The sequence below is a fragment of the Scyliorhinus canicula genome, chromosome 12 (genome assembly GCF_902713615.1).
Source record: "Scyliorhinus canicula chromosome 12, sScyCan1.1, whole genome shotgun sequence".
Classification (NCBI taxonomy): Eukaryota; Metazoa; Chordata; class Chondrichthyes; order Carcharhiniformes; family Scyliorhinidae; genus Scyliorhinus; species Scyliorhinus canicula.
The window spans coordinates 4,780,757-4,805,110 of record NC_052157.1 but is presented as its reverse complement, the minus strand read 5'-3'; the positions used below and the strand labels follow the sequence as shown (position 1 = coordinate 4,805,110).

Below are 24,354 nucleotides of genomic sequence, written 5' to 3'. Positions count from 1 at the left end.
CACCGCCCACACTCACTCAGCACATGCTCAGCTCACACTCACACAGCTCACACTCAGCTCAAATTCACTCCGCTCACACTCACACACAGCCCACAATCACTCAGCAAATGCTCAGCTCACAAGCACACAGCTCACACTCAGCTCAAATTCACTCAGCTCACACTCGCACAGCTCACACTCGCATAGCCCACACTCACTCAGCACATGCTCAGCTCACACTCACACAGCTCACACTCAGCTCAAATTCACTCAGCTCACACTCACTCAGCACACACTCAGCTCGCTCACACTCAGCACATGCTCAGCTCACAGTCACTCAGCTCACACTCGCACAGCCCACACTCACTCAGCACATGCTCAGCTCACACTCACACAGCTTACACTCAGCTCAAATTCACTCAGCTCACACTCACACAGCTCACACTCAGCTCAAATTCACTCAGCTCACACTCACTCAGCACACACTCAGCACATAATCCACTCGCTCACACTCAGACATGCTCAGCTCACAGTCACTCAGCTCACACTCGGACAGACCACACTCAGCTCACACTCGGACAGACCACACTCAGCTCACACAGCTGGAGCTGAAGAGGTGAAACATTGGGAAGCCATTCCTGTAAATGGAAAATAAACATTGAGCGGAATTTTCATCCTAAAACGGGGGGGCCTAATCCTACAAAGCAACTCAGCATGGACTGGCTCGTCTGTGAGGGCCCAGCCACAGGGCTCCCCCTTCTGAATAATGGCCACAATACATTTTGAAGTATGAGTATTTTTTTGAGTATGTAACCATCCTGAAGAACCCTCATTGGTTACCCACCAGCAGCAGCAGCGCCCACCTCCCCTCGGGCTCTCCCATTGGCCCTCATGCCCGTGGAGCCGGCCCATCCGAGTTGGACAGGACTAACATCGGGAATCGGGACATTGGAACTAAAATTCAACATATTGAGCTCAGCAAGGTCAAGGAGAATTTGTGTTGTGTGTGATTGATGGGGTGGATGTTTTGGCAGCAGCTGCTGCTCAGTTAGACCATAAGATATAGAACAAAGAACAAAGAAGAAAGAAAAGTACAGCACAGGAACAGGCCCTTCGGCCCTCCAAGCCCGTGCCGACCATGCTGCCCGTCTAAACTAAAATCTTCTACACTTCCTGGGTCCGTATCCCTCTATTCCCATCCTATTCATATATTTGTCAAGATGCCCCTTAAACGTCACTATTGTCCCTGCTTCCACCACCTCCTCCGGCAGCGAGTTCCAGGCACTCACTACCCTCTGTGTAAAAAACCTACCTCGTACATCTCCTCTAAACCTTGCCCCTCGCACCTTAAACCTATGCCCCCTAGTAATTGACCCCTCTACCCTAGGAAAAAGTCTCTGACTATCCACTCTGTCTATGCCCCTCATAATTTTGTAGACCTCTAGCAGGTCGCCCCTCAACCTCCTTCATTCCAGTGAGAACAAAGGAAGTTTATTCAACCGTATAGGAGCAGAATTAGGCCACTCGGCCCATCGAGTCTGCTCCGCCATTCAATCGTGGCTGATATTTTTCTCATTCCCATTCTCCTGCCTTCTCCCTATTACCCCTGATTCCCTTATTAATCAAGAACCTATCTATCTCTGTCTTAAAGACACTCTTTGATTTGGCCTCCGCAGCCTTTCGCAGCAAAGAATTCCACAGATTCACCACCCTCTGGCTGAAGAAATTCCTCCTCATCTCAGTTTGATAATGCTTCTGTATTGGCCGGTCCCTAGGGCGGGGGAGGGATTTATTCTCACTTCCACAGGTAGAGCAACAAGTGTAAATCCCGTCTGACACATCCAGTGCAGTGCTGAGGGGGTGCTGCCAAGTCAGTGGGCTAGTCTTTCAGAGGGGAATTTACTCTGCCTGCACTCTTAGGTGGGCGTGAACAGTCCCATGGCACCTACACAAAGAAGAGCAGGAGAATGCTCCCCAGTGACCTGGCCAATATTTACTCCTCCACCAACACCACTAAAGCGGATTGTGGGGTCCATATCAAATTGTTTTTTGTGGGATCCTGCTGTGCGCATTTTGGTTGCCATGTTCCTTACATTACAACAGTGACCACACTTTGAAAAAAGCCCTTTGTTAACCGTGAAGGACTTTGAGTTGCCGAGACCTGCCCTCACTGGCCAAAGGAACTGGTTTTGTTCGTTACGGGGCGTTGGCTGCGCCCCACAAAAAGAGGAGCCTGGGAAATTCGGAACGGCCAGATTCCCAGCTCACCCAAGAGCTCACAACCAATTGGGAAACAGGCAGACGCTTAACACCCTGATTGGATGATTCTTTGCCGGTCAGTCAAGCAGCCGTTTATTCTATTTGCCAAAGTGATAAATGAGTGTTCGGTGAAAGTTTTAAAAACGGGCAGTTGTGTTTTCATAGAATTTACAGTGCAGAAGGAGGCCATTCGGCCCATCGAGTCTGCACCGGCCCTTGGAAAGAGCTCCCTACTTAAGCCCATACCTCCACCCTATCCCCGTTACCTCACGTAAACGTTTTGGACACCAAGGAGCAATTCAGCATGGCCAATCCACCTAACCTGCACACCTTTGGACTGTGGGAGGAAACCCACGCAGACACGGGGAGAACGTGCAGACTCCGCACAGACAGTGACCCAAGCCGGGAATCGAACCTGGGACCCTGGAGCTGTGAAGCGACGGTGCTAACGACTGTGCTACCATGCTGCCCCGTTTTTAATGCCCTTGTGACTTTTTTCCCCTTGGGGGTTTTTGCTGTCGGCGACTCCAGGGCAATCGGGAGAGGGTTGGCAACTCCATTCTGTGTGGTGTTACGGGGAGGACTGAGTATCTGTTGATGTTCGATTTTGAAACATTATAAAGAGGGAGTGGAATTGCTGAAGGTCCTTCTAAATAACCATTGACAACAGTAAAAGGCAGTTTGATAGCTCCAACTGAGTTCTTGCTGCTTTAACGATCTGAGATATTTTAGCGGTGCTATTCATTGTTCTGTCCTTCCGTGGGACACGAGTGTTAACAAAGCAATTTAGCTGGAGGCTGCTACATCATCACAGGCGCCGGGCTAACAATGGTCAGGTGCTGCCCGAGGCTGGGTTAACCTGCTGGAAACGTGGATCCACACGGAACACCCGGTCCCATTGGTGAAGCCGGTGTTCACGATGCTGGTTCCTGAACATTGGGAACAGGAGGAGGCCATTCAGCCCCTTAAGCCCATTCCACCATTGGGTGCTGGCTGCATTGTGTCTTCACTCCATTCAGTCAATTCTGTAACCCTCAATCTGCTGGTAGTGAAGCCTCTAGTGAAGCTCACGTACAGATTGATTTTGGCAGTCACTGTTTCTCTAATCCTGCGGTAATTACTGACGCAGCCTCTGCAGACCTTCCATGAATCAGAGAGACTGTGTGAGTTTGCATAAAAACTCCCATTAATCTTTTACAGGCCTGTGAGTCAGTGATGAGAAGTTGCTGTCGGCAGAGATCGGTGTGATCCTTGTTTCACCCCATCACTTTGCCCAGCCCTCTCCAACCCAAATGGTTTACTCCCAGCGATGGTGGCAATAATGGCAGTGCCAGTGGTGGGTGTTAGTGAGCCTAATGATGGCAGTGATGGAGATAAGGGTGGCGGGGGGGGGGGGGGGGGGGGGGGGGTTACAGGGTGGGGATGACGACGAGGTGTTGGAGATGAGGGTGGGGTGATGGGGGTGTCATTGCTGCGTGTGTCAGCAATGGGGATGGGGGTAGTTGTAACGCTGATAGGTGTGTCAGAGACGGCGATGGGGTGGGGGGGGTGTCAGATTTGGGGGTCGGTGTGTTGAGGATCGGGGTTTCTGGGGATGGGGGGTGATGGTGATATTGTCGCTGGGCCTGTGATCCAGAAACCCAGGGTAATGTTTTGGGGATCTGGGTTCCAATCACGCCACAGCAGACGGTGAAATTTGATTTCAATGGAACATTTGGAATTAAAAGTCGAATGGTGACCATGAAACCATTGTTGGGCGGCACGGCGGCACAGTGGTTAGCACTTCTGCCTCACAATTCCAGGGACCCCCGTTCAATTCCAGTCTCGGGTGACTGTCTGGAGTCTGCACGTTCTCCCCGTGTCTGCGTGAGTTTCCTCCGGGAGCGCCGGTTTCTTCCCACAAGTCCCGAAAGACGTGCTGTTGGGTGAATTGGACATTCTGAATTCTCCCTCTGTGTACCCAAACAGGAGCTGGAATGTGGCGACTAGGGGATTTTCATAGTAACTTCATTGCAGTGTTAATGTAAGCCTACTTGTGACAATAATAAAGATTATTATTATTAAGGTCCGTGGGGCAAAGTATAGAGGCGATGTGCGAGGCAGGTTTTTACACAGAGGGTGGTGAGTGTCTGGAATGCGTTGCCAGGGGAGGTTGTGGAAGCAGATACATTAACGGCGTTCAAAAGGCATCTCACCAAACGGGTGGATAGGATCGATATTGAGGGATATGGCACAAGGAAGTGCTGAGGGATTTGGCCAAGGGTGATATCATGACCGGTACAGGCTTGGAGGGCCGAAGGGCCTGTTCCTGTGCTGTATTGTTCTTAGTTCTTGTTCTTTGTGCTGGCCTCTCTCTTGAGTTTGTTCCCCAGTCACCAACCTCTTGTGCTTTTCTTCAGGTACTTGGTCTTCCTTCAGATCAAAAGAGATCTGTACCATGGGCGCCTCCTCTGTAAGACCTCCGACGCAGCACTGCTCGCAGCCTACATCCTGCAAGGTAAACCACTGATTGTTAAGACTCCATTCTTGTCTTCCTTCTTTCACTACAACAGCAAGTGGCATTTATATAGCACCTTTTAAAATTAGAAAACAGCCCTAGGTTCTTCACTGGAGTGATTAACAAACACGATTTGATACTGAACCACGCAAGGCGATATCAGGACAGGTGATCAAAAGCTTGGTCAAAGAGGTAGGCCGGATATCTCTGGCTGGTGGCGGGATTCCCTGGGCACTCCTGCCCATGGATTTCCCAGCAGCGTGGATGGCTTCAATGAGAATTCCCAACAGATTTGAAAAGAGGCAGATGGAGTTTAATCCCGGACAAGTGTGAGGTAATGCACTTTGGAAGGTCCAGTGCATGTAGGAATTACACAGTAAATGGTAGAACTCTTGCAAGTACTGACAGGCAGAGAGATCTGGGCATGCCCACCGATCACTGAAAGTAGCAACGCATGTGGATAAGGTGGTCAAGAAGGCATACGGCATGCTGGCCTTCATCGGTCAGGGCATTGAATATAAACATTGGCAAGTCATGTTGCAGCTGTACAGGACCTCAGTTAGGCCTCGTTTGTTATATTGTGTACAATTCTGGTCGCCACACTACCAGAAGGATGTGGAGGCTTTGGAGAGGGTACAGAAGCAGCTTACTGGGATGTTGCCTGGTATGGAGGGCATTAGCTATGAGGAGAGGTTAGACAAATTCGGTCTGTTCTCCCTGGAACGTCGGAGGTTGAGAGGCGACCTGATAGAGGTCTACAAGATTGAGTGGCATGGACAGAGCGGATAGTCAGATGCTCTTTCCTAGGGTAGGAGAGTCAAGTATGAGGGGACATAGGTTTAAAGTGCGTGGGGAAAAGTTTAGAACTGATGTGCGAGGCAAAGTTTTTACACAGAGGGTGGTAAATATATGGAACGAGCTGCCTGGGGAGGGGGTGGGAGCAGGTACGATAGCGGCATTTAAGAGATATCTAGACAAATATATGATTAGGGTGGGAATGGATGGATACGGACTCCGTACGTGCAGACGGTTTTAGTTTAGGCAGGTACCATGGTCGGCGCAGGCTTGGAGGGCCGAAGGGCCTGTTCCTGTGCTGTATTATTATTTGTTCTTTGTGGCGATTGAAGTGGAGATTTTCAGATAGGGAATTCCAGAGCCTGGAGCCCAGGCTGCTGGAGGCACGATGGCCAAAGATGGAGTGCTAAAAATTGGATCAACATTGGAACAACTGTAGAATGGTAGGGATGGAAGAGATTACAGGGGTAGGGAGAGGAGAGGCCGTTGAGGGATTTGAAAACAAGGAAAAGAACTTTAAAATCCCGGTGCTGCTGGAGACGGAGCCAGTGTGGGCCAGCAAACACAGGCATAACGGAGGAATGGCACCCAGTGTTAGTTAGGCTAGGGGCAACAGAGGTTCGATTGGGTTCAGGTTTATAGAGGTTGAAAGGTGAGAGGTTGGCCAGGATTGCAATGGAATAGTCGAGTCTGGAATTAACAGATAAGCTGAGGGGGGTGGGGGCAGATATGGGTGATGTTACGGAGGTGAATGTAGGTAGTCTTTGTGATGGAAGAATATGAACCCACGACCATCTATCTGATCCGCGGTGAGAATGTTACCACCGAAACAAAGCTGACAGATATATTGAAGTTATGGTGCATGGTGTTTTTTAATAATCAATGATGGAGCTTGTAGGCAAAGAGGAAGCACCCTGGGATGTGAGGCATATCTCATTGAGGCCTCAAAAAAGGAACATTTAGTGAAGCTACAGCCTTATTAAATGCTTTTGAAGCTCCGTGTTTTTCTAATGGAATGTTTCCTTCTCTCTCGGACATGAGTCACTCTTTTTGATGTCAACAAAACATAGATTTTATTGAGTTTAACTTCACAATTTACCCTGGTGGGATTGTAAACTCTTTGAGTTGATGATAATGGCCAATGGTTGGAAGTGATTTAAGGGCATGTTCAGACACTGGTGAGAGATACGATAAGGCCTCTTTGTGAATACAAGCCCTTCTTTCTTTCATCGTTATTTTCATTGAATTCCAGCACTGGCCCGGCTTCCATGGCTGGTGCAATTCCTGCATGACAAAGCAATCTCGGAAGTTCTGAGGAAAAGCGAGAATGAGGAATCTGTGACTCCGTCTGTCCAGTGTTCATGTTGAACATCCCATCTGTTCGATGGGCTCCAAGTGCTGCCACCTTTTGGTGACTGGGGGCAATGCGACCCCTTGGCTGCAGCAAGTGACTTATGCTGTTCCCAGCCAGAACAGAATTGGATAATTCCCCAACTCACTGGCCGACGCAGTGGAACCAGTCGACCTTTCGGTGAAGTATATCTTCCCATAAATCCAAGATCGTCACCAATAAATCCAGCAGAGAATTCAGGCGAAGACTCGTTACACGGAGAGTGGAACTTGCCAGCACACGGAGTGGTTCACTCAAACAGCTTAGATCAAAATAAATGCTGAGGTGAAAGAATTGGAAGCTCATTCTGATAGAATGAGGTGAAGAAGAGTGAGAGGGATAAAAACAGGGTAGAAAATGGAAGCCCTTCAGTTTCCTATTGGGTAGGTTTTAACTCTTCACGGAGTTGAGCAGGGCGACTTGATCAGCAATATTTATACACCATTTTACGGTATCAGGTTAACTGAATATTTGATGAACGTTTTTCACTCTTTACAAATTCTGTTCCCTCTCTGCCTCTTTTGTTTAAACTTGCCTCCCCGTTTTCTCTCACTTTTCTCATTCGCTACACACTCCCTCAACACATGATTCTCTCTTTCTCTCCTTCACTCTGTCTATCTGTGTGTGTCTCTGACATTCCGTAACTCTCTCTCATTATGTTCTTTCTCTGTTTCATTCTCTCTGTTTCTCTCCCTCTTTCTCATTCTGCCTCTCTGCCTGTGATTCTCTCCCTCGCTTTCTCTCTCTCTCTGTCTGTCTCTCTTGAGAGACATGCGCAACGTGGCCAATAAAAAGCAGGGACGCCCCGCTCCCGGGGTCTACCCGGATCGCAACGCTTCGTCAGATCGGACGCAATCTCGCAATACATTGCGATGTCAATCCCGCCCACACGTTTTGGCAAATTGGCATATTAGATGAAGGCTGTGATGAGACCATCAATTCACTCGGAACACGATTGGAAGTAAACTGTGGTTTTAATAGTCTTACAACTGAGCCTGCCTGCGACCAGAAGAACTGAGGGCAGGCTCACACGGCTGCAGCACTTTATACTTCTGATAGTGGGAGGGGCCATGGGCGGAGCCAAGAGTGGAGCCCTGTACAAGCTCCTCATCTCCCCCTATGGGCAGAACCGCGCAGCAAGGACATAATACTATACAGTACAATACAGTGTGAATTACATTCACCACAGCTGTAAGCCTCACTGTAATGTGCAGAGTCCCGAGGTACCTGAGGCTTTGGGATTCATCCCCCTTTGGGCAGAGTGGTTCACTAGCACTGCAGCTGCCACCTTGGTACCCTGGCACAGCCACCTGGGTGTCAGCCTGGCACAGCCACCTGGGTGTCAGCCTGGCACTGCCACCTGGGTGTCAGCCTGGCACTGCCACCTGGGTGTCAGCCTGGCACTGCCACCTGGGTGTCAGCCTGGCACTGCCACCTTGGTACCCTGGCACTGCCACCTTGGTACCCTGGTGCTGCCACCTTGATACCCTGGCACTGCCACCTGGGTGTCAGCCTGGCACTGCCACCTTGGTACCCTGGCACTGCCACCTGGGTGTCAGCCTGGCACTGCCACCTTGGTACCCTGACACTGCCACCTGGGTGTCAGCCTGGCACTGCCACCTTGGTACCCTGACACTGCCACCTTGGTACCCTGACACTGCCACCTGGGTGTCAGCCTGGCACTGCCACCTGGGTGTCAGCCTGGCACTGCCACCTGGGTGTCAGCCTGGCACTGCCACCTTGGTACCCTGGCACTGTCACCTTGGTACCCTGGCACTGCCACCTGGGTGTCAGCCTGGCACTGCCACCTGGGTGTCAGCCTGGCACTCTCAGCCAGCAGGGGCACTGCCAGGTTAGCACTGTACATTTTGCGTGTGTGTGGGATTTGGCCAGGGGTGCCCTGTGTGGGTGTTAGGGCCTCCTAAGTGTGTTCGGGCTGGGGAGGGGGTTGCTTCGCGGGCCTCGGAGATCGGGATGCCATTTTGAAATGGCATGATATCCCAATCTCTCCCTACGCTGGGGGAGTTCCTATGAGCAGAGCTCCTAATGGGTCTATGTGCGACCTCACCCGCACTTCCCCCACTGAGGCCCCTTATACACTGCCAGCGTTGGGAAACAGACAGTAACCACGCTCACTGTGCGACTTTGTTCCCAATTAGTTGTATTGCACCCTCTGACTCTCATTTCTCTCTCTCTCTGTCCCATTCTCTTTCTGCCTTTGTGTTATTCCGTCACTCGCTTTTTCTCCCTTTCTAGGTACCACTCTCTCTGTCTCTCTTTCTGTCTCTTTCATTTTCTTTCTCTCTGCCTCATTCTCTTTTGCTGCCTGTGCGTTATTCTTGTATTCTCTCCCTCTCGATGTGTCTTGCTCTGTCACTCTTTCTGTCTCTCCCTCTCTCTCCCTCCCTCTGTTCTCCCTGGCTCACTCTCCCAGGTGAGCGCAGAGTATTCTGTATGAATTAACCGATAAACCGATATTGCGCAAGGCCTATTTCTAATGTTTCTCAGAGTTTGCGAGAAGGTCTCTTTTTTTTTTGAAACTATTTTGTTTATTTGAAGATGTTCTCAATTCTAGCTGAAATCGGTGACTATGACGCAGGAAAGCATCCTGAAGGATACAGCTCCAAGTTCCAGTTCTTCCCTAAACATTCCGAGAAGCTGGAAAGGAAGATTGCTGACATCCACAAAGCTGAACTGAGGTACAGTAAGTGAATTAGCGGCGTGGGAACCGGGGAGAAAATGCATTGAGAAGGTTTCACAGGAAAGGTGTGAGTGAGAGTGCGGGAGAGGTAGCGAGGTCTGGCATTTACATGCCACCTTTCACACCTTCGGATGAACTCTGCGGTCAAAGAAGAACTTTTTAAAGTGTAGCGAATGGCATTGTGTCGGAAACGTGGATGCACATTGCACACAGTGAGATCCCACAAGCAGCACTGAGATACGTCGCCATGTAACCTGTTTATGGAATATCGGATGAGGGATAAATATTAGCCAGAGGACCAGCGAGAACTCCCCAACTCTTCCTCTTGAGAGGGCGGCCAGAGTTTCATTTCAACACATAATAATAATCTTTATTGTCACAAGTAATGACGTGGAAAAGGCCTTTCAGATTGGCCAATTGGAATACGAGTTCTCTGATAAGTGGGCCTGTCAGGGAACCTCTTCTCTGTACATAACGGGACGTGTCAGATCCTCTACACTCCCAGTGTAGACAGCGAGCTGAGTGTACTCCCGGTGTAGACAGCGAGCTGAATGTACTCCCGGTGTAGACAGTGAGCTGAATGCACTCCCAGTGTAGACAGCGAGCTGAATGCACTCCCGGTGTAGACAGCGAGCTGAATGCACTCCTGGTGTAGACAGTGAGCTGAATACACTCCTGGTGTAGACAGCGAGCTGAATGCACTCCCGGTGTAGACAGGGAGCTGAATGCGCTCCCGGTGTAGACAGCGAGCTGAATGTACTCCCGGTGTAGATAGTGAGCTGAATGCACTCCCGGTGTAGACAGTGAGCTGAATGCACTCCCGGTGTAGACAGCGAGCTGAATGCACTCCCAGTGTAGACAGTGAGCTGAATGTACTCCTGGTGTAGACAGTGAGCTGAATGCACTCCCGGTGTAGACAGCGAGCTGAATGCACTCCCGGTGTAGACAGGGAGCTGAGTCACTCCCGGTGTAGACAGCGAGCTGAATGCACTCCCGGTGTAGACAGTGAGCTGAATGCACTCCCGGTGTAGACAGTGAGCTGAATGCACTCCCGGTGTAGATAGTGAGCTGAATGTACTCCCGGTGTAGACAGGGAGCTGAATGCACTCCCGGTGTAGACAGTGAGCTGAATGTACTCCCGGTGTAGACAGCGAGCTGAATGCACTCCCGGTGTAGACAGTGAGCTGAATTCACTCCCGGTGTAGACAGTGAGCTGAATGTACTCCCGGTGTAGACAGTGAGCTGAATGCACTCCCGGTGTAGATAGTGAGCTGAATGCACTCCCGGTGTAGATAGTGAGCTGAATGTACTCCCGGTGTAGACAGTGAGCTGAATTCACTCCCGGTGTAGACAGTGAGCTGAATGTACTCCCGGTGTAGACAGCAAGCTGAATGCACTCCCGGTGTAGACAGCGAGCTGAATGTACTCCCGGTGTAGATAGTGAGCTGAATGCACTCCCGGTGTAGACAGCGAGCAGAGTGTACTCCCGGTGTAGACAGCGAGCTGAATGTACTCCCGGTGTAGACAGTGAGCTGAATGTACTCCCGGTGTTGACAGCGAGCTGAATGCACTCCCGGTGTAGACAGTCAGCTGAATGCACACCCGGTGTAGACAGTCAGCTGAATGTACTCCCGGTGTACACAGGGAGCTGAATGCACTCCCGGTGTAGACAGCGAGCTGAATGCACTCCCGGTGTAGACAGTGAGCTGAATGCACTCCCAGTGTAGATAGCGAGCTGAATGCACTCCCGGTATAGACAGCGAGCTGAATGCACTCCCGGTGTAGACAGCGAGCTGTTTTTGAGTCTGTTCGTGCGTGTTCTCAGACTTCTTTATCTCCTGCCCGATGGAAGAAGTTGGAAGAGTGAGTAAGCTGGGTGAGAGGGGTCTTTGATTATGCTGCCCGCTTTCCCCCAGGCAGCAGGAGGTGTAGGTGGAGTCAATGGATGGGAGGCGGGTTTGTGTGATGGACTGGGCTGGGTTCATGGCTCTCTGTGGTTTCTTGCGGTCTTGGGCCGAGCAGTTGCCATACCAGCCTGTGATGCAGCCCGATAGGATGCTTTCTATGGGTATCTGTCAAAGTTGGTAAGGGTTAATGTGGACATGCCGAATTTCCTTAGTTTCCTGAGGAAGTATAGGCGCTGTTGTGCTTTCTTGGTGATAGCGTCGACGTGGGTGGACCAGGACAAATTTTTGGAGATGTGCACCCCTAGGAGTTTGAAACTGCTAACCATCTCCACCTCGGCCCCGTTGATGCTGACAGGGGTGTGTACAGTACTTTGCTTCCTGAAGTCGAGGACCAGCTCTTTAGTTTTTCTGGCATTGAGGGAGAGATTGTTGTCGTTACACCACTCCACTAGGTTCTCTATCTCCCTCCTGTATTCTGACTCGTCGTTATTCGAGATCCGGCCCACTATGGTCGTATCATCAGCAAACTTGTAGATGGAGTTGGAACCAAATTTTGCCACGCAGTCATGTGTGTCGAGGGAGTAGAGTAGGGGGCTAAGTACTCAGCCTTGTGGGGCCCCGGTATTGAGGACTGTTGTGGAAGAGGTGTTGTTGTTCATTCTTACTGATTGTGGTCTGTTGGTCAGAAAATTGAGGATTCAGTTGCAGAGTGAGGAGCCAAGTCCTAGGTTTTGGAGCTTTGATATGAGCTTGGCTGGGATTATGGCGTTGAAGGCGGAGCTGTAGTCAATAAATAGGAGTCTGATGTAGGAGTCCTTGTTGTCGAGATGCTCGAGGGATGAGTGTAGGGCTAGGGAAATGGCGTCTGCTGTGGACCGGTTGCGACGGTATGCGAATTTCAGTGGATCAAGGCATTCTGGGAGTATGGAGGTGATGCGCTTCATGATCAGCCTCTCGAAGCACTTCATTTCACCTGGCGTCAGGGCCACCGGGCGGTAGTCATTGAGGCACGTTGCCTGGTTCTTCTTTGGCACCGGTATGATGGTGGTCTTCTTGAAGCAGGTGGGGACCTCAGAGTGGAGTAGGGATAGGTTAAAGATGTCCGCGAACACCTCTGCCAGCTGGTCCGCACAGGCTCTGAGTGCACGACCAGGAATCCTGTCCGGGCCCGTCGCCTTCCGAGGGTTCACTTTCAGTGAGGCCGATCTGACTTTGAAAGCTGTGATGGTGGGTATGGATGAGTTATGGGCTGCTGGGGCACTCGACAGCGGATTGTTGGTTACCTGCTCGAACCGAGCATAGAATGCATTGAGTCCATCGGGGAGGGGTGCGCTGCTGCTGGAGATACTGCTCGGCTTCGCTTTGTAGCCCGTTATGTTGTTTAGTCCTTGCCACAACTGCCAACAGTCTGCCTGTGACTCTAGCTTGGTTTGATATTCTCTCTTGGTATCTCGGATGGCTTTGCGGAGGTCGTACCTGGATTTCTTGTATAGGTCAGCGTTGTCTGCCTTGAACGCCTCAGATCCTTCAGTAGGTCGTCAATCTCGCGATTGAGCCATGGTTTCCGGTTGGGGAACGTACGTACTGCTTTCTTTGGCACGCAGCCGTCCACACATTTGCTGATGACGTCTGTGACGGTGGAGCTTTAGTTGCTTGAGTTTTACCAGCTTGGGGGAAGTCAGAATGTAGGTGTTTGCTTTGTCTGACAGATAATAGGAGCAATTCCTGTTTTTAAAAATAGACCAGAAATGTTCAGCAGTAAAGTGTCAAAATCTGAGGATGTGGCTGGGAGACAGTTTGGCTTTTTAATAGGAAAGCAACGCAGGAACCGGAGAAGTCCATTCAGCCCCTCCAACCTGTTCTGTCATTTAATTAGCTTGTGCATCATTGTATCTTAACTCAATTTTCCCACTTGGTTTCATATCTCTCATTACTCCCTCCTCGCAAAATTCTGGCAATCTTTGTTTGGACATTTTTAGTTAAACCCCAGTCTTAATGTCTTTTTATTGGGTTGGGAGAACATGAGAGAATGTGAATCGCTTCCTGTTGCTCCTCCCTCTGCAGGCTATTAGACTCCGCGTTAAGGATTATCCCTGGCAGCAGGGGCTACAGAAAATACTTTCTGATTTCTTGTCCACTTGGAACTTTCCAATTGGGAATGGTTTCAGGAAGAATTCTGAATTTGAGGAGCCAGTAAATTGAAGATCAGATGGGAAGAGGGATTAAATCATTTGAATTGAAATTCCCTTGAAATTCAAATCAATTGAGAAACGCAGGTGGGAGAACAAATCTTAGCACACGAGCGGATGTCTGAAAAAGGTTTAGATTTGTTGGATCTATTTTGATTCCTGTCCCATCTCCTTCGTCTCTTTCGATTCTTCAGTTTATTTCCTTTCTTCCCTTTGCTTTGTAACAAAATAAGCGACGTCAGGAAAAGAAATATTGGGATCTGAGAATGTGGTTCTGGGGGTGGGGCCAGCTGAGGTATGGAAATGCAAGGCCTTCCTACCTCCTCGTGTGTTGGAATCGTCATCCGAGGTACCGATGTGGAAGAGTCTGAAAGAGTTGACTCATGTTAGGTTTGCGCTGGCAAATCAGAAGCGATTCACTGCCCCTTGGCATGCAAATGGTGGTGGGGATTGTAAGGGATTCCATTGCAAATCCCGCTATCAAGCCACCATTATGTACCGATGGCCCAATAACGAGGTCCGGCAGCTGCCCCCCCCCCCCCCCCCCCCCACGCAAAGCAAATCCTGCCCCCCCCCCCCAACTGACAAATAGGGGCATCCCCCCCTCCACAGTAGGAATGCTTGAGGGTGGCACAACCCCCTCCACCAAACACCCCACCAACTCCCCCATCAGATGCCCCCCATCAGACTCCCTCTAGAGACCCCCACCAAAGGCCCCCAATATCAGAGACCGCCACCAGCGCCCCCCCCCCCCCCCATATCAGGGAAACCCCCCATACCAGATAAACTCCCCCCAAAACCTTACAAACATGCCTTACAAACCTAATAGAATTCTTTGAGGAAGTGACAAAGTTAATTGATGAAGGAAGGGCTGTAGATGTCATATACATGGACTTTAGTAAGGCGTTTGATAAGGTTTCCCATGGCAGGTTGATGGATAAAGTGAAGACGTATGGGAAGTCGTGTACGAGCTAGATGGATAAAGAACTGGCTGGGCAACAGGAGACAGAGAGTAGTGGTGGAAGGGAGTGTCTCAAAATGGAGAAGGGTGACTAGTGGTGTTCCACAGGGATCCGTGCTCAGACCACTGCTGTTTGTGATCTACACAAATGACCTGGAGGAAGGTATAGGTGGTTTCATTAGCAAATTTACAATGATTGGTGGAGTTGCAGATAGCGAGGAGGACTGTCAGAGAATACAACAAAATATAGATAGATTGGAGAGTTGGGCAGAGGAATGGCAGATGGAGTTCAATCCAGGCAAATGCGAGGTGATGCATTTTGGAAGATCAAATTCAAGAGCGGACTATACGGTAAATGGAAGGGTCCTGGGGAAAATTGATGTACAGAGAGATCTGGGAGTTCAGGTCCATTGTACCCTGAAGGTGGCAACGCAGGTTGATAGAGTGGTCAAGAAGGCATATAGCATGCTTGCCTTCATCGGACGGGGTATTGAGTACAAGAGTCGGCAGGTCATGTTACAGTTGTATAGGACTTTGGTTAGGCCACATTTGGAATACTGCGTGCAGTTCTGGTCGCCACATTACCAGAAGGATGTGGATGCTTTTGAGAGGGTGCAGAGGAGGTTCACCAGGATGTTACCTGGTATGGAGGGGGCTAGCTATGAAGAAAGGTTGGGTAGATTAGGATTGTTTTCATTGGAAAGACGGAGGTTATGCGGGGGACCTAATTGAGGTCTACAAAATTATGAGAGGTATGGACAGGGTGGATAGCAACAAGCTTTTTCCAAGAGTGGGGGTGTCAGTTACAAGGGGGTCACGATTTCAAAGTGAGAGGGGGAAAGTTTAAGGGAGATGTGCGTGGAAAGTTTTTTACGCAGAGGGTGGTGGGTGCCTGGAACGCTTTACCAGCGGAGGTGGTAGAGGCGGGCACGATAGCATCATTTAAGAGGCATCTAGACAGGTATATGAACGGGCGGGAACAGAGGGAAGTAGACCTTGGAAAATAGGAGACAGGTTTAGATAAAGGATCTGGATCGGCGCAGGCTGGGAGGGCCGAAGGGCCTGTTCCTGTGCTGTAATTTCCTTTGTTCTTTGTAAAACAATGAACCCCATAACAAAGAACCCCCAATAACAGACAAACCATCTCAAAACAGTGACGGCCCCTCCCCCATCAGGCACACCTGCCTGGAAGCTAAAGAGCAGTTCAGGCGGAAACTGAAAATAAATCACTACTTTCATTTACCTGTCCCTTATTCCTACTGCCTCAGACAGATGTCTAGAAAGTAGCAGCTGTGACTTCATAGAAAATGAAAATCCCGCCACACGGCTTTCCAGGCCCTCAGATCCCTTGATCTTCAAGACTTCTAGTCACTGCAAAGAGAAATAGCTTTAAGTAGGCTGTAATTGACAGCTTCCAGATGATTGGATTGTTTATTTTCATTTCCCTTCACACTTGAATGAATCTCAAGTAGCCTGCTGTGAAACTAACCGCAATGTTTATAAACACCTAGCTATGATTGACTGCTCATGACCACATCAAAAGCAGTCAAAACACTTTCTGCTGGCAAGAAAACGAGGAAGTGAAAGCACTTAACTGCGCGATGTTTACAAAAGTTGCGGGTCTCTGGTGGGGGTTTAGTGAGGGGGCCTGATGAGGGTGGGGTGGGCAGGATTTGCATTGTTGGGGGGGGAGGCCCTATGATGGACCTTTGGGGCACCTACCTTAAATACTTACCCCTTGCCCCACCGCAAGGTCCACCACGTCAGGGTCATGCTGGCACATACTTGTACCAATCCACTCCCGCGTGAAGCCCAACCCAGAGGGCTGGGGAATCATTGAAACGTAGCGAATCCTGTATCCAGCCCTTAATAGAATGCAAATGGGTGACCCATTTGCATCTTTCCACAGGCACAGGGCGCAAACCCTGATGCTGCCACCAGCAGGGAACCAGAGTGGTGCCGATCGTGTTTTTCCCCAGACGTTGGATTCTCCGCCACATCAGGAACTCTGCTGCTGGCGGCAGAGCATCCAGTGCTTTATCTTTTGAAAGTTTCTCTTGAATCTGCTTCCAACACCCTTTCAGACAGGAGACTGGAGATCAGAACACCCTCCACTGTGATTGGTGGGAAGGGTCTCATATGGAGCCAGCATGGATCAAAGAATAATACAGCATAGGAACAGGCCCTTTGGCCCTCCCAGCCAGAACCGATCACATATCCTATCTAGACCAACCACCTGTATCCTTCTATACCCTGTCTGTTCATGTGCCTATCCAGATAAGTCTTAAAGGTCGCTAACGTATCTGCCTCGACCACCTCCCTTGGCAGTGCATTCCAGGCCACCACCACCCTCTGTGTAAAACCTCCCCCGCACATCCCCACTGAACCTTTCCTCCCTCTCCTTGAACCTGTGCCCCCTTGTAATTGTCATTTCCACCCTGGGAAAAAGCCTCCAACTGTTCACCCTATCAATATCCCTAATCATTTTATAAACTTCTATCAGGTCGCCCCTCACCCTCCGTCTCTCTAGGGAGAACAATCCCAGTTTATTCAATCTCTCCTCCTAGCTAATACGCTCCATACCAGGCAGCATCCTGGTAAACCTTTTCTGTATTCTCTCCAAAGCCTCCACGTCCTTCTGGTAGTGCGGTGACCAGAATTGGACACAGCATTCCAAATGTGGCCTAACCAATGCTCTATATAACTGTAACATAATTTGCCAACTTTTATACTCAATACCCCGTCCGATGAAGGCAAGCGTGCCAGATGCTTTCATTACCACCATTTCTACCTGTGCTGCCACTTTGAAGGATCTGTGGACCTGCACGCCCAGATCTCTCTGTCTCTCTATGCTCCTGATGATTTGGCTGATTGGCCTGTTTTTGCACTGTAAATGCTATGTAATTCTCGAGCTAGGGTGGAGCACTGCTGTTCCCGGTAGCAATTCAGATACACACATTCCAGATCAGATTGTGATGCCCAGCACAGTTGAATAGCCCGCTAAACTTTAACATTTGGATTTGTACCTGTCAAAGGACTAGATGGGATGTCGGCAGGCTGTCTGAATCGGTGGCTCAAAGCCCAACAGGAGAGACGGGGAAAGAAAACTGAGACAGAATAAGTTGTTGCACTGGAATAATTGTTGACATGGCAAAGTCAGTTAAACCAAGGCCCCATTTGCCTTCCCAAATGGATGGAAATGATCCCCTAGCCACCATGCTGAATGTAGAAATTTTTATATATTATATTTAAATTCTGTGGCATAATGTTATTAAAACCCCTTTTTAAAATACATACAGGCAATGTGCCTGCTAAAGCTATAATTAGGATGTTGTAACAGGTGAGGTCATCATTCATTCCAACCATTTACTCGGTTACAGATAAAGGGCTAATGGAACATTGTTTATATTTTGGATTGTTCCCTGGAGAGTAGATCACTTATGAGGGACTGTATTCAGTCCTAGTTAAGCAACGTAAGAAGTCTTACAACACCAGGTTAAAGTCCAACAGGTTTGTTTCAAACACGAGCTTTCGGAGCACGGCTCCTTCTTCAGGTGAATGGAAAGGCTTGTTCCAGAAATGTTTATATAGACACAGTCAGAGATGCCCCGGAATGCGAGCACCTGCAGGCAATCAAATCATCAAAGATGCAGAGAGAGAGGTAACTCCAGGTTAAAGAGGTGTGAATTGTCCCAAGCCAGTTCAGTCGGTAGGCCTCTGCAAGTCCAGGCTTGTTGGTGGGGGCCGAATGTAATGCGACATGAATCCCAGATCCCGGTTGAGTCCGCATTCATGCGTGCGGAACTTAGCTATAAGTTTTTGCTCAGCAATTTTGCGTTGTCGCGCCAAAATTGCTGAGCAAAAACTTATAGCTAAGTTCCGCACGCATGAATGCGGACTCAACCGGGATCTGGGATTCATGTCGCATTACATTCGGCCCCCACCAACAAGCCTGGACTTGCAGAGGCCTACCGACTGAACTGGCTTGGGACAATTCACACCTCTTTAACCTGGAGTTACCTCTCTCTCTGCATCTTTGATGATTTGATTGCCTGCAGGTGCTCGCATTCCGGGGCATCTCTGACTGTGTCTATATAAACATTTCTGGAACAAGCCTTTCCATTCACCTGAAGAAGGAGCCGTGCTCCGAAAGCTCGTGTTTGAAACAAACCTGTTGGACTTTAACCTGGTGTTGTAAGACTTCTTACTGTGCTCACCCCAGTCCAACGCCGGCATCTCCACATCATGGCTAGTTAAGCAAGTCATGGAACTTAAAGGATACAGATGATGTGATCAATGGGAGGAGCCAGGTCTGTCTGCAGTTTTTCAGTCTGTTATAAGATTTTAAGTTGAGCAGCAATTTGGCCAAATGGTATTAGATGGAGCAGAAATGTACTGAATCTGCTCTTGAAAGGAACTCTCTCCAAAAGTCTCCAGACAGCTAAGCAAGTGACCTGTTTTGTTAACTTTATTTATAAGTAACACGGATACAAACACAGACACACATACATACGCATACACACAGACATAGACACACACACAGACATAGACACACACACACGTATACACACACGTATACACACACATAGACACACACAGACAGACACACACGCAGACATAGACACACACACACACAGACACACACATAGACAGACACACATGCAGACATAGACACACACACACACACACAGACACACACATACACGTATACACACACGTATACACACACATAGACACACACATAGACAGACACACACAGACATTGACACACACACACATAGACAGACACACACGCAGACATAGACACACACACACACACAGACACACACACACACCTATACACACACGTATACACACACACAGACACACACATAGACAGACACACACGCAGACATAGACACACACACACACAGACACACACATAGACAGACACACACGCAGACATAGACACACACACACACAGACACACACACACATATACGCAGACATAGACACACACAGACAGACACACACGCAGACACACACATAGACAGACACACACGCAGACATAGACACACACACACAGACACACACACACGTATACACACACACATAGACAGACACACACGCAGACATAGACACACACACACACACACAGACACACACATAGACAGACACACACACACACACACACACTGTCCTCAGTGACTGATCCCTGTTTTATCTGTTTTATTATTTTCCCTATAGTGGGCAGTCTCCGGACACAGCTGAGCTGAATTTCCTGAAGAAAGCACAGTCTTTGGAAACGTACGGAGTTGATCCCCATCCCTGCAAGGTACAGGACAGGAATAGGAAGAGCACTCTCACTTGGATATGGAATTCCTGAATGTTTGTAATCACTTCTCAACTCTGCGAATGCCCATTATGACTCACTTGTTAGAATTCAGAATCACGGGCAGCATGGTGGCTCAGTGGCTAGCCCTGCTGTCTCAAGGCGCCGACGTCCCAGGTTCGATCCCGGCTCTGGGTCACTGTCCGTGTGGAGTTTGCACATTCTCCCAGTGTCTGTGTGGGTTTCGCCCCCCACAACCCAAAGATGTGCAGGGTAGGTGGATTGGCCACGCTAAATTGCCTCTTAATTGGAAAAAATGAATCGGGTACCCTAAATTTATATTTAAAAAAATAATTCAGATTCAGGCTGAGCAAATTCTTGCAGTCAGTGAATTTCTTCCTCCATCCTTTCTCCTCTCTCAACTCTCACTCTCTTTTTATCCTCTCCTTCCCCCTCGCCACCTTTTCTTCCCTCTTCCCCGCGACCTCCCTCTCTCTCCCGCATGAAACCCATGAGGATGACCCAATCCATCTCCCAGGAATTCCCTTGCTGAGGGGCGGAGGCCCAACAACAGGGCTCGTTAATTCCACAAGATAAATAGTGGCCCAAGAGGGAGCTGGCATCTCAGGGAGGTCCCGGCGGGGATTTGGAGTGTTGCTTAGTTGCTGAATTTCCCAACTGTGAGCAGGAAATTACACTTTTGATAGAGAGTGTGGAAGACTGGGCTCAGTACGCAGAATGTATGCAGTATTTTTTTCAGGGAGAACTGGGGAGGACCTCCAGAAGGTGTTTCTTTCGACCGTCTGTGGGGCCCCACTTTCAGCGTCATAGAAAACCTAACCTACCCTGTGGCCCCAGACTCCAAGACGTTCGATGAATTGGTGACACCCTAACGGTCATTTGGTCATTGTCCAAAGATACCGATTCAATTTGGCCGAGAAAACCCCAGGAGAGTCAGTTACTGAGTTTCTGGCAAGCTTATGCAAACTAGTGGAGCACTGGGATTCTGGGCCATCCCTACCAGAGATCACCTCGTGTGCAGAGTTAACAACATGGCGACCCAACGGACATTTCGGGTTGAACCGTCTTTGGACCTAAAAAAAGGACATCGAGATCTCCCGCTTACGGCAGAGCGCAGAGAAGGGAATCCAGGAGGTTTGGGTCTGTCAGAGATGGAGGTGAACAGTGGATGATGCTCCCCATTTTGACCAGCGGAGCTCCCTGGGAACAAAGCCTCTGGGACCCAGCCCTTGCCAGAACACCGTTGGGGCAAGTCCATTGGCCGAGACTTCCAGGCGAGACTTCCCCCCCGAACCACTGGAGGAGGACTCACAAAGGTGCGGCACCTGTGGCCAGAGAAGCCGCAGGGACTAGCAACACCAGGTCAGCCAACAAGTGAATTGCCCTGTTCGAGAGATATGCTCGCCTCGAGCCAGGACCCTCCACCTACAGGGCCCGATGAAAACAAAGTGCATACGCGGGTTGGCCCCATCAAAACCACCATCCAGGTGAATGGCCACCGACTCATAATGGAACTGGACATGGGGGCTGCGGCCTCAGTCATAGGACGGCAAGTTCAGGACAGGAATTCAGCGTTTGAGTTTGATGGCCACCGAGGCTCGGTTGGCAATGTCCATGGGGAAACCACTAGCCATCGCGGGGACAACAATGACCTGCGTTTCCCATGGGCAGTCGGTCAGGTTGTGCATGATAATTGTACGGGGCCCAGCCTGAGTCTGCTGGGCCGTGATTGGCTGCCGGGGCTCCGTTTGGACTGGCAGCAGATTTTCAGGATGGGCACTGGGGGATTATGCAAAGTCCTGGGTAAGTACCCGGAGGGTTTCCAGGAAGACCTGGGTAACATCAAAGGTGCCGTGGCCAAAATTCACATTGACCCAGAGGCCCAATCGAAGTACTTCAGGGCCCACCCTGTTCCTGGTGCAATACTCACACACGTAGAGGATGAGCTCAACCGCTTGGGAAGCCTGGGAATCATCCGGCCGGTACAATTTGCAGATTGGGCAATGGCTGTAGTCCCAGTACGGAAACCAGACAAAACCGTCTGCTTGTGCGGGGATTACAAGCTAACAGTGAACAAGGGACAGGATTCTCCTCTATCCGGTGGGATAGCCGTACCGACGCATGAACCACTCCGACGTCAGCCGTCCGGAAGGTGTGGAATCCTCCGCACGTTCAGAGGCTAGGCCGGCGCCGGCGGGTTTGGTGCCATGCCAACCGGCGCTGAAGGGCCTTCGCCGCCGGCGCGAGTTGGTGCATGCGTGGGAGCGCCAGTGTGTACTGCCGTTATCCCCGCGCATGCGCAGGGGGTTTCTTCTCCGCGCCGGCCATGGCGGACTGTTACAGCGGCCGGCGCAGAGGGAAAGAGTGCCCCCAGGACACAGGCCCGCCCGCGGATCAGTGGGCCCTGATCACGGGCCAGGCCACCGTGCCCCCCCCCCCCCCCCCCCCCCCCCCCGAGGTCTCTGCAGGCCGCCCGCAGAGCCAGGTCCTGCCGGTACGGACCTGGTGTAATTTACGCCGGCGCAACTGGCCGAAAACGGGCGGCTGCTCGGCCCACCGCCCAGCGGCAAACCGCGAGGGGATGCCGCTGCAAACGCCCCCCCGACTGGCGCGGCGTGATTCCCGCCCCCGCTGAAAACCCGGCGGCGGAGAATCCGGCAGCCGGCGGCGGGGGTCTGAGAATCCCGCCCAAGGTCTGTCATTTGGACAGATACCCAATGTCACAAATAGAGGACATTGACACAAAGCTGGCTGGAGGACACCCTTTTTCTAAGAAAGGTCACGCATGCCTCCGATTGGAGTTGGTGCCACTCCCAGAAAGTCTGTAACCATTAATGCCACAGAGGCGTCTATGAATATATAAGGTTGCCATTTGGGGTGTCATCGGCTTGTGCTATTTTCCAGAGAGCGATTGGGAACATCCTCCGCGGATACCGCGAGTGGCGGTTTACTTGGATGACATCCTGGTCACCAGAACCACAGCAAAGGAGAGCCTGAGCAACTCGGAGGGGATCCTCCGCCGGTTTTCCGAGACAGGCTTTAGGAGAGAGAGAATGTGTTTTTTACACAAAGGAGGTCGCTTACTTAGGGTATCGTGTCGAACGTGAAGGCCTGCACCCAACAGAAGAGAAGATGCGAGTGATCAAACAAACCCCCGATGCCTGACGACGCGGCAGCATTGCGGTCGTTCTGAGGACTCGTGAATTATTGTGAGAAGCTTATCCCTAACTCTGCGACTATCCTCACATCGCTGCATGCGCTATTGAAAAGGCAGCAGGTGGGGTTTCGGGGGTGCTGGAGGGTAAGGAGCTGATGTCGCGGCCTTCGCCTCTCTGATTGCCCGGCGACAGATTCTTTTGAATTGGAGATCAGATACGCCGCCAAGGGTCGCGGCCTGGCTGGGGGATCTGTACGGGTTTCTCCAGTTGGAAAAGATTCATTTTACGGGAGAGCACGGTGGCGCAGTGGGTTAGCACTGCTGCCTCAGGGTACCAATGTCCCAGTTTCGATCCTGACCCTGGGTCACTGTCTGTGTGGAGTTTGCACATTCTCCCTGTGTCTGCGTGGGTTTCACCCCCCACAACCCAAAGATGTGCAGGGTAGGTGGATTGGCCACGCTAAATTGGCCCTTCATTGGAAAAAATGAATTCGGCACTCTGATGCGACCATCAATTCACTCAGAGACACGAGTTGGAGTAAACAGTGGCTTTAATCGGCTTACAACTGAGCCTGCCTGCGACTATACTGAACTGAGGGCGGACTCGCAGGACCGCAGCACTTATACTTCCTGACGGGGGCGGAGCCAAGGGCGGAGCCCTGTACATGCTCCTCATCTCCCCCTGTGGGCAGAGCCGCGCAACGGCTCACAGACAGAGCCCACAGGGACACAGTGATACACAGTGTGAATTATAGTGGTTATGCATTCACCACACACTCTAAATTTATATTAAAAAAGATTAATTTTACTTTAATCGTGACAGAAGAGGCCATTCATGACAATATTTGAGGAGCTGTTCGTCGCCGGGAGGGGGGTAGATGGGAAGGGAAGGGATTAAAGGGGCAAAAATATACAAACTGTTGACCCTGTTTTGTTGGAATTTCACTTTGTTGTTATTTTGTACGTTTGCAATTAAATATATTTTAAAAAGAAACAACAGACACCAGGCGTGAAGAAGCATTCGCCAAGGTGAAGGAGCATCGGGTTTATTGACTAACTACGACCCCTCAAAACCCCTTTTGGTCACTTTTGATGCCTCCCCATACGGAATCAGGGTGGTGTTATCCCACTGCATGGACGGCCGATTGCCGACACATCGCAGGCTTTGACCGCTGCAGATTGCAACT

The 24,354-nt window shown here is 50.3% G+C and overlaps 1 protein-coding gene across 3 annotated transcripts in view; it reads left to right on the top strand.

The window, feature by feature from the left end:
• The window catches only part of LOC119974428 (FERM domain-containing protein 5-like), a 336,354-nt gene that overhangs the window by 255,315 nt on the left and 56,685 nt on the right, over nt 1-24,354 (top strand). For all 3 annotated transcript variants that reach the window (XM_038813295.1, XM_038813296.1, XM_038813297.1), the window contains exons 5-7: nt 4,638-4,735; nt 9,496-9,619; nt 19,905-19,992. In XM_038813295.1, the coding sequence (XP_038669223.1) occupies nt 4,638-4,735; nt 9,496-9,619; nt 19,905-19,992 (310 nt within the window). The remainder of the gene's footprint in view (nt 1-4,637; nt 4,736-9,495; nt 9,620-19,904; nt 19,993-24,354) is intronic.